Below are 15,051 nucleotides of genomic sequence, written 5' to 3' on the forward strand. Positions count from 1 at the left end.
CATTGCATGAAAGTTCTACTGGAACAGGGTGATCAAATTAAGATCCAACATCTGTAAATGGGAGGGGTCCATTGCTTTTACGTTCTTATTGCATGATTGCTATCAGGTTAACCTCAAGTAGTCATCAGTGCTCCGTTAATATTTCACTTACAGTATATTTGACCGACTGACGTGCGTTTTACTGGATGTTTCAAGGCGAGTCTGATATAATATACAGTAGTGAATGCTTCTCGTGTTTTTTTTACAGTAATGCCTCTTGCAGGAAGATATGTTATTGTGTCATCATCCATAATGTAAAGTTTATCAGGAGGTTTCAGGATATTGGTATCATTCAGGGGCTGGTGAGCAGTCTTATCCTGGGGGCTCTTCCTGTTGAGGCAGAGGAGTTATTATGTGTCCTGCTGGGTATGATTCTGCACAGGAAACTGACTGGAGTCAGACAACACTTTAATTTACATTCCACTGACAAAATAATGCATGGGCATATCACTACCTCTGAAAGAAGAGAAGGATGAGAATAGAACTTGGTTCACCTTCTCCCCTGTAAATGTATGAAATTATTTATGTAATAACCAATGACACACTGAAACTTGAAGGATCCCCTATTGTATGAACTAGCTATGTAATATCCAGCTGTGTGTTTCTACACTGCTCTAACACCAAGGTGTCGCGAGACTGGAGTTTCCTTTCAGGACTCCTCTGGCATGAGCGGTCAACAGACAACTATTTGTCATGCTGCTGACCAAGGTGTAAAATGGAGTCTGTAGTAGGGGTATGATTTCAACCCTCTCCGATGCCTCACAGTCAAAGCCAGTTGTTTAAAACGTGTCAGTGACACGAAGAGAGCTTTGCCATTATTAGGCCCTGCATTGTGGCATACCCCTGAAGAGGTGATGAAAAAGTGACTAGGGATCATGAATGTTTTGTACAATATAACATTTTATTTCTAAAAAGATCACATACACTTTAAGCACACATTCAAGAGCACAATAACCAACCTTTTTTCACAGTAATAATATAAAATAGTGTACATACATACTTCAGCCACGCCACTGCTCAACACTCACACCAGAATTACACGTATAGAAATAAGAACAATCACCATTCATAGAGCCGAGTTAAACATAGAATAGGTCCACCACAAGGCATAGTTCTGTAATACTGACTTAACATTATGAGGGCACTTATTGGGAAAGAAAAACATACCAGCATTAACTCCTGTATGAGACAACAGGCCGTGATAATTACATTTCCTGATTGTATCTTATCAAAACAACTTCACATTGCATCAAATACAATAATAAGCATTTGAAAAGAGATACATGAGACAGCAATGTTGAGAAATCAAATGACACGAGTCTTCATTAAAAACATATATTTTGAAGGTACAAAGGATGTTGAAGGTACATTTTATAATTTGCCTTATTTACTGAGAAATTCATATACATTTGTATTTTATTTTTTCACAGATGGATGATACCACTCTTACCCTTCAATATGAAGGACATCCCATTGGTCCGATCCCACCACATACTGTATGTATGGAAATCAGGAAGTTCATCTCAATCAGTGCATTTGCTTACGATAAATTCCAACCCTGAAAATGGGCTAATACCAGGTTACAGATTGTCAAACTTAAATTTCAATGGGTATTTGTTTTATAACAGGAAGGATATTGAAAAGGCACTAACTTACTTTACACAAGAATCACATGTAAAATTCAAATTAAATCAATTGCCTCCATCTCTCTGATCATATTAAGAAAGTATCTCTATGGTAACCAAATTGCAGTAGAAACTAGCCATGGTCCATATTTCCATACACTTTTTATTTCTTGATGTGCTTCATTGCATTCAAAGCAGCTTTTGACATTTTAAGATAAGTTATGTCACTAGTACTGCTATCCCTCTGCTCCAAGTGTATCCCTGTTATAACTCTTCACTGTAGCTGAAAGTCTTCCCTAATTTCACCAGTAGTTGGCACCATTCTCAATTCGGCCCCAGTTTTGCAACCCAGGAAAGAGTCCACTTGATGAGCGGGGACTTGCAAACTGGTCAAACCCCATCTCCAGTAGTTTACTGGAGTTCTTGTGCTCTTCTGGTTTCTTACGCTCAACAGGGGTTTTGGGCATTGTTTTCACATCGTCTCCATTCCACCCAATTGGTTTGAGAATGTAGTTTTTACCGTCATTATTGTCCCAGAAAACCTGGTCTTTGCTTCTGAAGCATATGCAGAATTCGACTCTGTTATAAGGAGGTACGTAACGGGGCAGTTTGAAGGCAAAGGCGAATGTGTCTGTGTCCTGGCAACTGTAGACGTTGTTCATAAAGGTGCAGTCAATGTCTGTGTAGGTTTTCCATGAGTCAACAGTTACCCGGACATGGACAGACTTCTCAAAGCCAAGGTTTCGGACTTTCACGGTGCCCGTGAGTAACTTATCCTGCAGTGTGCAGTTTTCCAGGCACACAGAATTATTCAACAGCCGGTTCCGGAAGGCCAGATAGTCTGCAGCGGGTTGGGGAAAGTCCAGCGCCAGGCTTCGCTTGGTGCAGATCTTCAGCTCCATGGTGGCATTCTCCAGGTCTATGAGGTCAAATGGAAAGTTGGACAGCGCAGGCTCCTCATCAAACTTTGAAAAGACGTGGATGGCTGTGAGGGACATGCCTTTGGAGTCGGCGAAGACCACTCTCTTCTTGCCCTTTGAGGTCTTCATGGTTGTCTTGGGGCTCTTCCAGACCAGACTGGGGCCCTCCAGGGGCCTCTGAGAGCTGATGCAGGGCTGTAGGGGCTTGTAGTGGTTTGCCCGGTTCCTGGCCCTCAAGTCCTCATGGGAACTGAGGAAGCTACGGAGAGGTGGCGAGTGTGTGATGTACATGCGCATAGCGATGTCTACAGGCATAACAGGAACCGGCATTGCTGATGAATTTAATACATGGAGGTACCTGAGGAAGGGGGAACAAACAGAATGTATTTTAATAAAGTCCTTATACACTTCACTATATTATACAGGTCAATGTCTAGGTACGTAACGGGGCTCCGTTAAGTACCTACTAAATGTATGTTTTTTTAGTCTCATGATATTACATGGCAGTCAACATTTTTGGAAGAACATCTACTTCACCAGAAAAGTTGTTGCCAAACATAGATTTTTGTTCAGCTCACATGATCGTGCTATTCCTAAAATCTAAATGAAAACCAAAAACATTTTAAAATGATCAATACAATATTTTATTCTGCTTACAAATTGAGAACCCATCCAAATGAGTTATTGCCTTGAACTGCAAACATCTACTTTAAGGCTACATTAAAAAGCAAAACAATGATCCTTACCTCGTGGCACTCATTTGAAAAATGAAGAGAGAGGTTCCAAGACAAAGATGATTGAACAAGATATGCTTTAAAATGTACTGTAATAACTAGTTTTGTTCAAGTATCTTGTCATGAATTCATAACTTGCAGTCAGTAGTGTTGAGCAGGCATGCCCCCTTGCTCTCTCTGAAGTTCAGTCTCCCAATGCATGAGAGCCAGTGATTTCAACTGCAATTTCGAGCCAATTTGCATATTTTGCTCACATAGTTTCTCACACAACCAATCAGAGAAACTATGCATTGGACTCTAGCCAACCCACATGGAGTTTTGCATTTGAGGGGGGCCAGTTTGGATTACTCATACTGACACTTTCTATTTTAGAATCATTGTAGACCTCTGCTGGTATTGATCATGTGCTGCAGACAATTCACTATTTCTGGTTCATGTGTTTAACAGGGGATATCTAGTCAGTTGTACAACTGAATGCATTCAACTGAAATGTGTCTCCCTCATTAACCCAACCCTTCTGAATCAGAGAGTTTAAAATTGAAAAAAAGATGAATGGAGACAGAATTTAGGCATGTCTTTTAAATGGAAAAAAAATATGATTTTAGCAAATCTCAGTTTAATGATTTTATCTCCCCCTAGAGATAAAATCAAGTGCATTTTGAGAAGTCATTTGGGGATTTTCTTTTGATCAATTGTTTGCAAGAGTGCTATTTAAAGTGTATTTACTGGCTTAATCGGTTTTGGGCCATAGACATAAATGAACTATTATACATCCTCTAAGACCAAATTAATCGATTTGAATCTCTTTGATATAAGATCTAAAGCCACTTTCTAACAATAAACAGATAATAGTATAGTCACGCTGGTCGCCAAACCTATCTTAAATTCTAGATTAAATCGAGGCTACAGTGTCCATAAAGCTGGGTTGCCATGTACGCAGTGTTCCTGCAAATTGGGCTACTTTGAAAAGGATGTGACGTGAAAATGTATTGGTCACGGGTGTCGGGTTTTGGGGCTACTTTTACGTCGCACCGCGGCACCTATGGTATTTCTCCATGGGAAAAAAAGATTTCCCTGTGACCCGCTGCTGCTGACTATCAGGCAGTGAGGCAGACTGTTGCTGAATGAGTGAGTGAGCTAGTGAGTGGTGGGGAGGACCTAAAGGGGTGGGTGTGTGTGTATGTTGAGAAAGCACTGCAGCAGGCAGCTCAGTCCAATATTGGCTGAGTCAGGTGAGTGAGAGGAGCCAGAGCAGTACTCTGTAAGTCCAGTTGGCTATTTAGATCGTCTTTATGGAAACACTTATTTTTCCATAAAACATATTCACATGCTAGAACTGCTCCGCATCAAGAAATAATGACAGCAAAGCACTTGAAAACGACTCGATAAATTCACTTAGACGTGGTTTAAACTCCATTCTAATGTCTACTTTGCTTATGGAAAAAGTCCTTGGGTCTCAGGGCTGCTCAAGATGAAATTGGAAATGGAAGTTATGGAACTCCCTGGCGTGCTTCTGTTGTGAAACTGACATTAAATATGGATAATGATACATTTGCATCTGTTAGTAGTAATCTGCATAGTCATTTATACTGTATGCCATTGTAGGCCACTGTAGGCTACCATTTCATACAATAAATATGTTCAAATTATGATATCACTGGAATCATTGCAAATCCATTTGTGCCACTTGTGTAACCTACCTGGAGCAGCCAAACGGATTTAATAAAAATCATGTAACTTCAGTTTGTTGTTGTAGCCTTTTGGGAGTGGGACAGCCCCAGTAGCAATTATTAATGGCAATGTTTAGTTAATTGAATTTGAAGTTATCAAAGCTCTATCGCAATTGCCAATCAGTTGTTAGAACGCATTAGATTGACAAAAATAGTCCGTCAGATTAGGCTACAGGTGATTGAAATTATGACTCCATCCTCAGTAGCCTATTCTAGCAGGCTATTGGGAACAGAAGCTATTCTTACCTCGAAGTCACCTCGCTATTCATGTTGAATAAATTAGTCTTGACAATTTGAACTAAGCAAAGTTCAGTCTACATCTACATAAATTTTTCAGACTATCTGAAACGAGATGTAGGTCTATCAGGGGCTATAGACTCCCTGCATCTAGCTAAGCAAACCATGGCACATAATGGCTCAATTGACAGAAAATTGCCTAACATTACTCTTTTAAAGTTTGTTCAAGTGTTTCTAGCTCAGATAACCTATCTGGCTGACCGACTGGTCCTATATATTATTTTAATTGCAGGACACAAGTCCATTATTCACCTGAAGAGTATGAATTAGGCTGTTTGAAAAGGTTTGACTCCTAAGTAACCTGAATCCTAAGGTTTGATTCCTAGACAACCTGTACTTCAAACAATGTTTGAAGTACAATAAACCAACATAGCTACTGTAGTAGGTTAACGGATGTGTGCTGGAAAACCTTGGTAGAGCATGGGTGGAAAACCTTGGTAGAGCATGGGTGGAAAACCTTGGTAGAGCATGGGTGGAAAACCTTGGTAGAGCATGGGTGGAAAACCTTGGTAGAGCATGGGTGGAAAACCTTGGTAGAGCATGGGTGGAGTAGGCATTGTTTGTGCTCATGTGAATTTCCGTTCTTTTTCGGCTTCAGACCAATGCCTACTTCTCACATATTTTGGGGGTTTTAAATTAGTATATAGAAATCAGTCATCAAATCACTGTGTGTGTTTTCCTATTCTTTAAATTGAATGAATATATTTGATGTTAAAAGATTGTTCAGGATGGCAACTTAATTCCCTTCAATATTTGGGCCGTAGCAAGCTCCTTCATCAAAGCACTATTGCAAAACATTTGCAAGGATACCTGTGGGCATGTATAGTGAATGCATTATGTGTTGTAGTTGCCAGTTATTTTGCTCATGGTCATGGTAGTTAGGTATCTGTACTCATAGATTACACTCATGGTTTAATAAATATACACTTGTTCAGATATGGCAAAATAAATCTAATACTTGAAAGCAAAGTCAAATTAAAAAGATATAGGAATACCAGTATGTCATGAATAGTCCAAATGTTTCTGTATTAATTTTGCCATACTAATAGCTGAGGTAATTATGTTCATTAAATGCTTTATAATCATTAATATAAATTAATTTAATACGAAAAGAAGAATTGAAAGGACGCAACCATTTTGGAGGACCTGGCTGTAGAGCCATAGTATAACAGCCATTTGGGAGTTGGTGGTGTTGAGTACTGGCCCTGAGCATTCAGAGATGTGTATCCCAACCAGAGATGAATATGAGATTTTTGTAATACTGCATGCTCCTGAGTTGGATAGTATAAATAGTGCAATGTCCTTATCCCTGACCATTACAGATGATCAATGGGAGTGAGACAGCCCCAGTTGCATCTTTCTCCACAGTGGCTCCACTCACATTAGATAGACACTCACATGGGCCAACACCACTATCAGTCTTCCACTGTGTGTTTAACTTGACCTCCAGCCACATAGTTATTTTAAACAGGTGTGGAATCCGCTAATTCATCCATATCAGCAATTGCCGATCAAAACTAGCCTATTTGTTTATGGTCAGGGATACTGGATTGAGCAACGTTGCAACACAAACCTGGCAAAAAATTGAGAAGTTCTGACACCCTGAAAGTCCAGTCAATGACTTATGGATTTTCCGACAGGTCAGTTGGCATGGTTAGGTTACTGCCTGCCCACCCACTGACCTTGCAGTGCGTCGTGGCCTGGTGGTCAGGAGAGGATCGCTCTTGCTGATTGGCTGAAATCTGTGATATGCTTGGCTGATGAAACATCTCTTTCTTTGCCCTGACACCAGTGGTAATACATGTAAATCATGTTGTAGGCAGTAGCAAGTTGTAGGCAGTAGCACATTGAGGAGAGACTTTAACTTCAACCAAAGGTGTCACACTCCTTACAGAGTATAACAGAAAATAACAGAATACCAAGCCCTCCACAATGTTTTCGTGGGTAGAGAGGGACAATAGACTGGAGAAGCACAGCGTACAGTAAGGTGAAGGTTGCACCACTGGATGTAATGTGTTGTAACATACTTCAACATTCAATTTGGCAGTCAGTCAGCCGGTGTCTGTTTGAGTATAAAGTGCAGGAGCAGAAGCCAAGAAATGAATTCCAATTTGTGAACATTTTGAGGAGGTCTTACCTGCTTGACTTTTTCCACATTTTTTTATGTTAAAGCCTTATTGTAAAATTGATTAAATGTATTTTATTTCCTCATTAATCAACACACAAAACCCCATTTTGACAAAGCAAAAACAGTTTTTTATATTTTTTTTGCAATTATATTACAAATAAAAACTAAAATATCACATTTACATAAGTATTCAGACCCTTTACTCAGTACTTTTTTGAGGCGCCTTTGGCAACAATTACAGCCTTGGGTCATCTTAGGTATGATGCTACAAGCTTGGCACAGCTGTATTTGGGGAGTCTCACCCATTCTTCTCTGCAGATCCTCTCAAGCTCTCTCAGGTTGGATGGGGAGTGTCGCTGCACAGCTATTTTCAGGTCTCTCCAGAGATGTTCGATCGGGCTCTGGCTGGGCCACTCAAGGACATTCAGAGACTTGTCCCGAAGCCACTCCTGTATTGTCTTGGCTGTGTGCTTAGGGTCATTGTCCTGTTGGAAGGTGAATCTTCGCCCCATTCTGAGGTCCTGTGTGCTCTGGAGTGGGTTTTCTTTAAGGATCACCCTGTACTTTGCTCCATTTCCCTCGATCCTGACTAGTCTCCCAGTCCCTGTCTCTGAAATACATCCCCACAGCATGATGCTGCCACCACAATGGTTCACAGTTGGGATGGTGCCAACTTTCCTTCAGACTTGACGCTTGACTTTCAGACCAACTTAAATCTTGATTTTATCAGACCAGAGCATCTTGTTTCTCATGATCTGAGAGTCTTTAGGTGAATTTTGGCAAACTCCAAGCAGACTGTCATGTGTTACTTTTTGTGTTACTTTTTATTATTACTTTTTATTTTAGCCTACTTGGTAATTATTTTCTTATTGAACTGCACTGTTGTTTAAGGGCTTGTAATTAAGCATTTCACGGTGAAGTCTTCACTTGTTGTATTCGGTGCATGTGGCAAATAAAGTTTGATTTGATGTGCCTTTTACTGAGGAGTGGCTTCCGTCTGGCAACTCTACCATAAAGGCCTGATTGGTGGAGTGCGGCAGAAACGGTTGTCCTTCTGGAAGGTTCTCCCAGAGGAACTCTGGAGCTCTATCAGAGTGGCCATCTAGTTCTTAGTTACCTCCCTGAATAAGGCTCTTCTCTCCCTATTGCTCAGTTTGGCCGGGAGGCCAGCTCTAGGAAGAGTCTTGGTGGTTCCTAGGGTTTATTTTTGTTGGATAAAGGGAAACTGAGTAGAGCTAAGCACAGGCAAATCCTAGTGGAAAACCTGGTTCAGTCTGCTTTCCAATAGACACTGGGAGACATTCACCTTTCAGCAGAACATTAACCTAGAACACAAGGCCAAATATACACTGGAGTTGTTTACCAAGATGACATTGAATGTTCCTGAATGGCCTAGTTACAGTTTTGATCAGCTTGGCAAAATGGCAATACATGAAAATGGCTGTCTAGCAATGATCAACTTACTTATTATGCATTCAATTTAAAAAAGACACTACATAGTATTTTGTGTAGATCGTTGACAACGATTGACAATTCAATCCATTTGAATCCCACTTTGTAACACATGAAAATGTGGAAAAAGTAAAGGGTTGTGAATACTTTCGGAAAGGCACCATGTGTAAATCCACTCGTCTTTTAGTAGTGGTGATAGCCAGACACCTGTAGGGAGTAATATCCTCCAGCAGATGTCAACATCTTCATGGGCAGTTCACACTAAAACATGAGTATTGACATTCTTGAAGTCAAATAAAGGATTAAAGAAACGTTTTCAAATGTACTATACTAATGGGTGAGTATGTTAAACTATCTGCTGTCCGTTTTGCTTTATGCGGGAAGCCATCCAGTATCTTTTATCTGAGCTTTTTTCAAGATCTATCAAAGATGTTACCCATTCTGCTCTGTCCTACTGAACAGTCCCTCCAGGATATTGCGTTCATTTTGTGTGATATTTGCCAGCAAAAATGCTTGATTTAGCTGCAGCAGTTCTGACATTTTGCATAGCAAAATGCGATGACTTTGTCCAATTTGTCCCGAAATACCAAACTAGTTTGGTGACGTATGGCTTGATCAAACTATATTATGCGGTAAATTGGTTGAAATTGCGGGCCCTATTTTTGCACTGCGGTGATTGGTCAGTTTTATGCGATCAAATTGGGTCAGATTCGATTATGCTGAACCGTGGGGCACCAGTCTACGGCCCTTTCTCAAATCAAACCATAGTCTTCGCCGCTCGGCCATGTTGTCAACACTGCATTATGGTGCATCGTCCAGAAAAATATAAATAAAATATACTATTTTTCATAAAATATATCAGAATTTTCAAACTAGTTTTAATCAAAAACAATAACTTTTGCACGTTGAAAACACAAAATCGTACTCATTACCTAACTTTTGCTTTGACCTGACTTCGCTGTGGGTTTGAAAGGGAACCTGGCTCATGCCCAGATTGCAGCCCGGTTCCAAAACGAATGCGGTCAGCATCACCCGGTGCAAAACACGCCTACCTGGACACCAGCGCCAGATTAATCAAATCTCCTCACTGATTTGACCGTTTTATGTGGAAATAGTGCAGTGATGGGTCAAATTTGCAAGATTTCGCATAATATGTGGGGAATTATTGATTTTGCAATAAAAATACTGGAGGGACTAACTGAATGTCTCAAGGACAAGGACGTTTAGAAAGAGGCCCACCATGGAGGTGCTGAGTGTGGGGCTGGGGGCGACAGGACACTGGCAACATGCCTATTGGGCACCTCATTTACGAGCACTGAATGACAGCCAAATTAACACCCTATGAATTGCATGGGACAGGGGGATGGGAGAGGGCTTTAAGAGACCAGAGAAATGGGGGAAGATTACACTTTTGGGAGATGTAGGCCTATAACTAATTTGCATGTGGTGTTCTAGCTCCATCCAACGTGATGTGGCTCTCAAAATAGGGCTCTCTCACTATAGTCTATAGTGCCACTGCAGTCACTCAAAGTGAAGCTGAGAAGAGTTTGGAGAATACTAAGCATTTATTTAGAAGAAAAATATGATAATATATTTGAAAATTGCTTTAAATAAAATGGCAGCATGTTTGTCATGTTTGTCTAACATTCCTGTATTTAATTCACTGCAAAAATACAATATGCACAACATCAAATTACAACCAAGCCTCTGTTTTGTTGAACACTGTTACAAGACTGTAAACTATAGAACTTGCATTACTTGATTATCTTCTTCAAGAAAAGCTGCATCCCACATCATCACAAGACCATCAATTAAAATTCCCAGTCGTCATCAGCAATAAACATAGATTATAAAAATAAAAACATTTTAAGCTCATGGCAGCACCTGCTAGATGTGATCAAGTCGACAAAACACAGCCTGACAAAAATAAAGGGACTAGAAATCACCTAGGCCACCACTTTGTCTCCAATGACTACCTTCAGATTGTCAATCAAACTTGTAGGGAAGAGTGTGGTATGTTGAGCAATTTGTTACATTCAGCATCACTCCGTCAAGGGAAATATAGTATTATTTCTAACAAATACCTCAACATATATTTCAGGATTCTGTGTACCCCTGGAAATAATTGGAATGAATGTCAACATAACAGATTTGAAAGCATAGCTTGTCCAAAAAAGTGGTTTCTTGGCACATCTTACATTAAAAAAAGGAACATCTCAAGAGGTGGTCCAGGTAAGTCCTGACATCGCATAAGTGGGGGGGACTCACAAAATCTTACTTGTACTCTATTGCTCCTCTGTTGTTCCTCAAGTAAGAGGGCAGATGACATGCCCTACTCCTTGAAGTTTGCAGTTGTCTATTTTGTATTGTTTTACCCTTTAGTGTGTGTACTTTACTGTATTTCTACTTGGGATATCGCTTTAAAACAGTAAAAGTTCAAAAAATATTCAAATGTATGCCTACATTCAGATATAGATCTCTCTGTTCAATATCACTTACCCATCCATTTCTTGATCAGTTGTTTCGGACAGGGATTTTGTTTTGATGCGCCAATTCATAGGCAAGTTCTCTGCATTTGATTATTGATATGTTTAGCAAGCTCAGACTCCATGTCATCAGATAAGACCTTGTGTGCCTCTGCTACTCCATTACACTCTCACAGATACATGTTCAGTTCTTTGTTGTCAATGTACCTCTTCAGTGTCATTCAGTCTATTTATTCATCCTTGCTGCTGCTCCATTGGACTTCTTCTTCTCTCACTTCCTTGGCTGCTCTCTCAAGAACCTCAAGGAAGGCTAGGCCCCTGCTTGTTTTACGTTTGTATACACGGGGCATGATGATGTCTGCTCTGTAACAATAAAAATGCACTGTCTTGAGTTCATATGTATGACACATTGCAAAAAATGTAATCATCATTTGTAAGGGGTATGGTGGCCGATCAACTTAGCCCAATGGCAATTGGCTCAACTTACCCGAAGGCAAACTATTTTATTATTATTTTCCTTTATTTAACTAGGCAAGTCAGTTAAGAACAAATTCTTATTTTCAATGATGGCCTAGGAATAGTGGGTTAACTGCCTTGTTCAGGGGCAGAACAACAGATTTTTACCTTGTCAGCTCAGGGATTTGAGCTGATTCCAACGCTCTAACCACTAGGCCACCTGCCGCCCACACAGCTACAAGGATACACTTTCATGCTAGGTTTAGGACTTCATATGGTAGCTTATAGAGACCCCAACTGATGTATAGAACAATCTTAAAAGCATCTACTTTGTTTAGATAGAATGTATTAATGAAACCTATAACACAAGAACACATTTTACTTTGTAAAGAAAACTCTGCTTTTTGGACCTTATTTACCACTTTTTCCATGTGGTTTCTTCATTCACAGACTACTTGAAATTATGATATCTTCCTAAATATTTGGTAACATTATTCATTTTGTGTATGGTTTCCGAGAAACAAGTGGTGGCTCAACTAACCATTTGGCTGAACTTATCCCACTCTACCCTACCAGAATGGTACTAGCTTCACAATGACACCAACATCGAATGATTTGATGAGCATAAACATTTGGTAAGTGGTACACAAGGCTTTACAACAGGATGTAACTGTGCAGCCAGATATCTTGAGTCACGTGTCATTCCAAACGTCCCTTTGCTTTCATTTAAACCACTGAATTACAGGCAGGGTTGCTGTTCAATCTTAAGCATCTGGTAATTGGATGCTCAAGTCTGGAAATAGACTGGATTTGCGGCCAATTATTTCTCTGTCATCATCAGATGCAAACGTGTGTCTGTGTCAGTTGCCCCTGGTGATTATAGGAGAGCTCATTTCACTTGTAAACATAAGGACATATTAAGTTGCTGCTGTTGAAACTCAGTAAAAACTTTGCTTGGATGAAATAATAATTTACCTGCTAATGGGGGCTGGTGGAGGTGTGTAATGGCAGACATGGAAAAAGCTTAAATGATGTAGACATTCTTGCAGAGTAAAATGAATCACATTGCAATTAAGAATGGAGTGTGTGACTTTCATTTCGTCTTTGGAGTTCACTGTTTGTCTGCATACCAAGTCACTCACAGTAGTGTATTCTGATTCTTCCTTAGCCCTTCTTCTGGGGGTGGCCCACTGCCACGGCAGAGGCATACAAGTCATCTCTGCTCTATTTTGTCTATGAGGGACAATGGAGCGACTGTGGAGAGGGGAAGAGTCACCCTGGAGAGGAGTCTAAAGACAGTACCCTAGGTTGAGACAGGCATATAAGCACTGTCTGTGTGTGTGTCCTAATGATATACAGTATCGGTCAAAAGTGTGGACACACCTACACATTTAAAAAAAAAAATATATATATATATATATATTTTTTTAAATTCTACATTGTAGAATAATAGTGAAGACATCAAAACTATGAAATAACACATATGGAATCATGTAGTAACCAAAAAGTGTTAAACAAATCACAATATATTTGATATTATAGATTCTTCAAAGTAGTCACCCTTTGCCTTGATGACAGCTTTGCACACTCTTGGAATTCTCTCAATCAGCTTACTGAGGTAGTCACCTGGAATGCATTTCAATTAACAGGTGTGCTTTGTTAAAAGTTAATTAGTGGAATTTCTTTCCTTCTTAATGCATTTGAGCCAATCAGTTGTGACAAGGTAGGGGTAGTATACAGAAGACAGACCTATTTGGTAAAATACCAAGTCCATATTATGGCAAGAACAGCTCAAATAAGCAAAGGGAAATTAAAGTCCATCATTACTTTAAGACATGAAGGTCAATCAATCACAAAAATGTCAAGAACTTTTAAAGTTTCTTCAAGTGCAGTCGCAAAAACCATCAAGCGCTATGATGAACCTGCCTCTCATGAGGACCACCAGAGAAAAGGAATAGCCAGAGTTACCTCTGCTGCAGAGGATAAGTTCATTAGAGTTACCAGTCTCAGAAATTCCAGCCCAAATAAATGTGTCACAGAGTTTAAGTAAGAGACACATCTCAACATCAACTGTTCAGAGGAGACTCCGTGAATCCGGCCTTAATGGTCGAATTGCTGCAACAACAAAAAACAAAACTAAAGGACACCAATAAGAAGATAAGACTTGCTTGGGCCAAGAAACAGGAGCAATTAGACCGGTGGAAATCTGTCCTTTGGTCTGATGAGTCCAAATTTGACATTTGTGGTTCCAACCGCCTCGTCATTGTGAGACGCGGAGTATGTGAATGGATGATCTCTGCATATGTGGTTCCCACCGTGAAGCATGGAGGAGGAGGTGTGATGTGTGGGGGTGCTATGCTGGTGACACTGTCTGTGATTTATTTAGAATTCAAGTCACACTTACCATTCTGCAGCAATACACCATCCCATCTGGTTTGCGTCTAGTGGGTCTCTCATTTGTTTTCAACAGGACAATGACCCAACACACCTCCAGGCTGTGTAAGGGCTATTTGACCAAGAAGGAGAGTAGTGGAGAGCTGCATCAGATGACCTGGACTCCCTAATCACCCGACCTCAACCCAATTGAGATGGTTTGGGATGAGTTGGACCGCAGAGTGAAGGAAAAGCAGCCAACAAGTGCTCAGCATATGTGGGAACTCCTTCAAGACTGTTGGAAAAGCATTACAGGTGAAGCTAGTTGAGAGAATACAAAGCTGTCATAAAGACAAAGGGAGGCTACTTTGATGAATCTAAAATCTAAAATCTATTTTATTTTTTTAACACTATTTTGGTTACTACATGATTCCATGTGTGTTAATTCACAGTTTTGATGTCTTCAATATTATTCTACAATGTAGAAAACAGTAAAAAATAAAGAAAAACCCTTGAATGAGTAGGTGTGTCCACACTTTTGACTGGTACTGTATGTGCTGTTCAGTGGTGTAGTGGTGCCTGGAGAAGTGGGTATACTCTAATTTTGCCAACATTTTTCCAAACGGCCGCCCAGCGAAGGAAAGGCGTTCTGTGTGACAAATTCTATGAGAAACAGTGACATACAATCTGAATGACTTTAGTCTTTCACAGTCAGGCCAACCCAAGCTGTACTGTGTAGTAGGCTAATAGTAGGTCTGCAATTGAAACAGATAAACTGAGTCTGAAATTCACAGGTTTATGATTTTCACAA

General features: G+C 40.1%; 1 protein-coding gene across 1 annotated transcript; it reads right to left on the reverse strand.

The window, feature by feature from the left end:
• Nucleotides 1–919: 919 nt before the first annotated feature.
• LOC115135032 (protein phosphatase 1 regulatory subunit 3C-B-like) lies at nucleotides 920–3,522 on the reverse strand. Its single transcript, XM_029669227.2, has 2 exons — nucleotides 3,331–3,522; nucleotides 920–2,942 (listed from the first exon to the last, which is right to left on the reverse strand). The coding sequence occupies exons 1-2, from the start codon at nucleotides 3,342–3,344 to the stop codon at nucleotides 1,967–1,969; spliced, it is 990 nt and encodes a 329-aa protein (XP_029525087.1). The 5' UTR covers nucleotides 3,345–3,522; the 3' UTR covers nucleotides 920–1,966.
• Nucleotides 3,523–15,051: the final 11,529 nt, after the last annotated feature.

This window comes from Oncorhynchus nerka, linkage group LG10, assembly GCF_034236695.1.
Source record: "Oncorhynchus nerka isolate Pitt River linkage group LG10, Oner_Uvic_2.0, whole genome shotgun sequence".
Taxonomy (NCBI): domain Eukaryota; kingdom Metazoa; phylum Chordata; class Actinopteri; order Salmoniformes; family Salmonidae; genus Oncorhynchus; species Oncorhynchus nerka.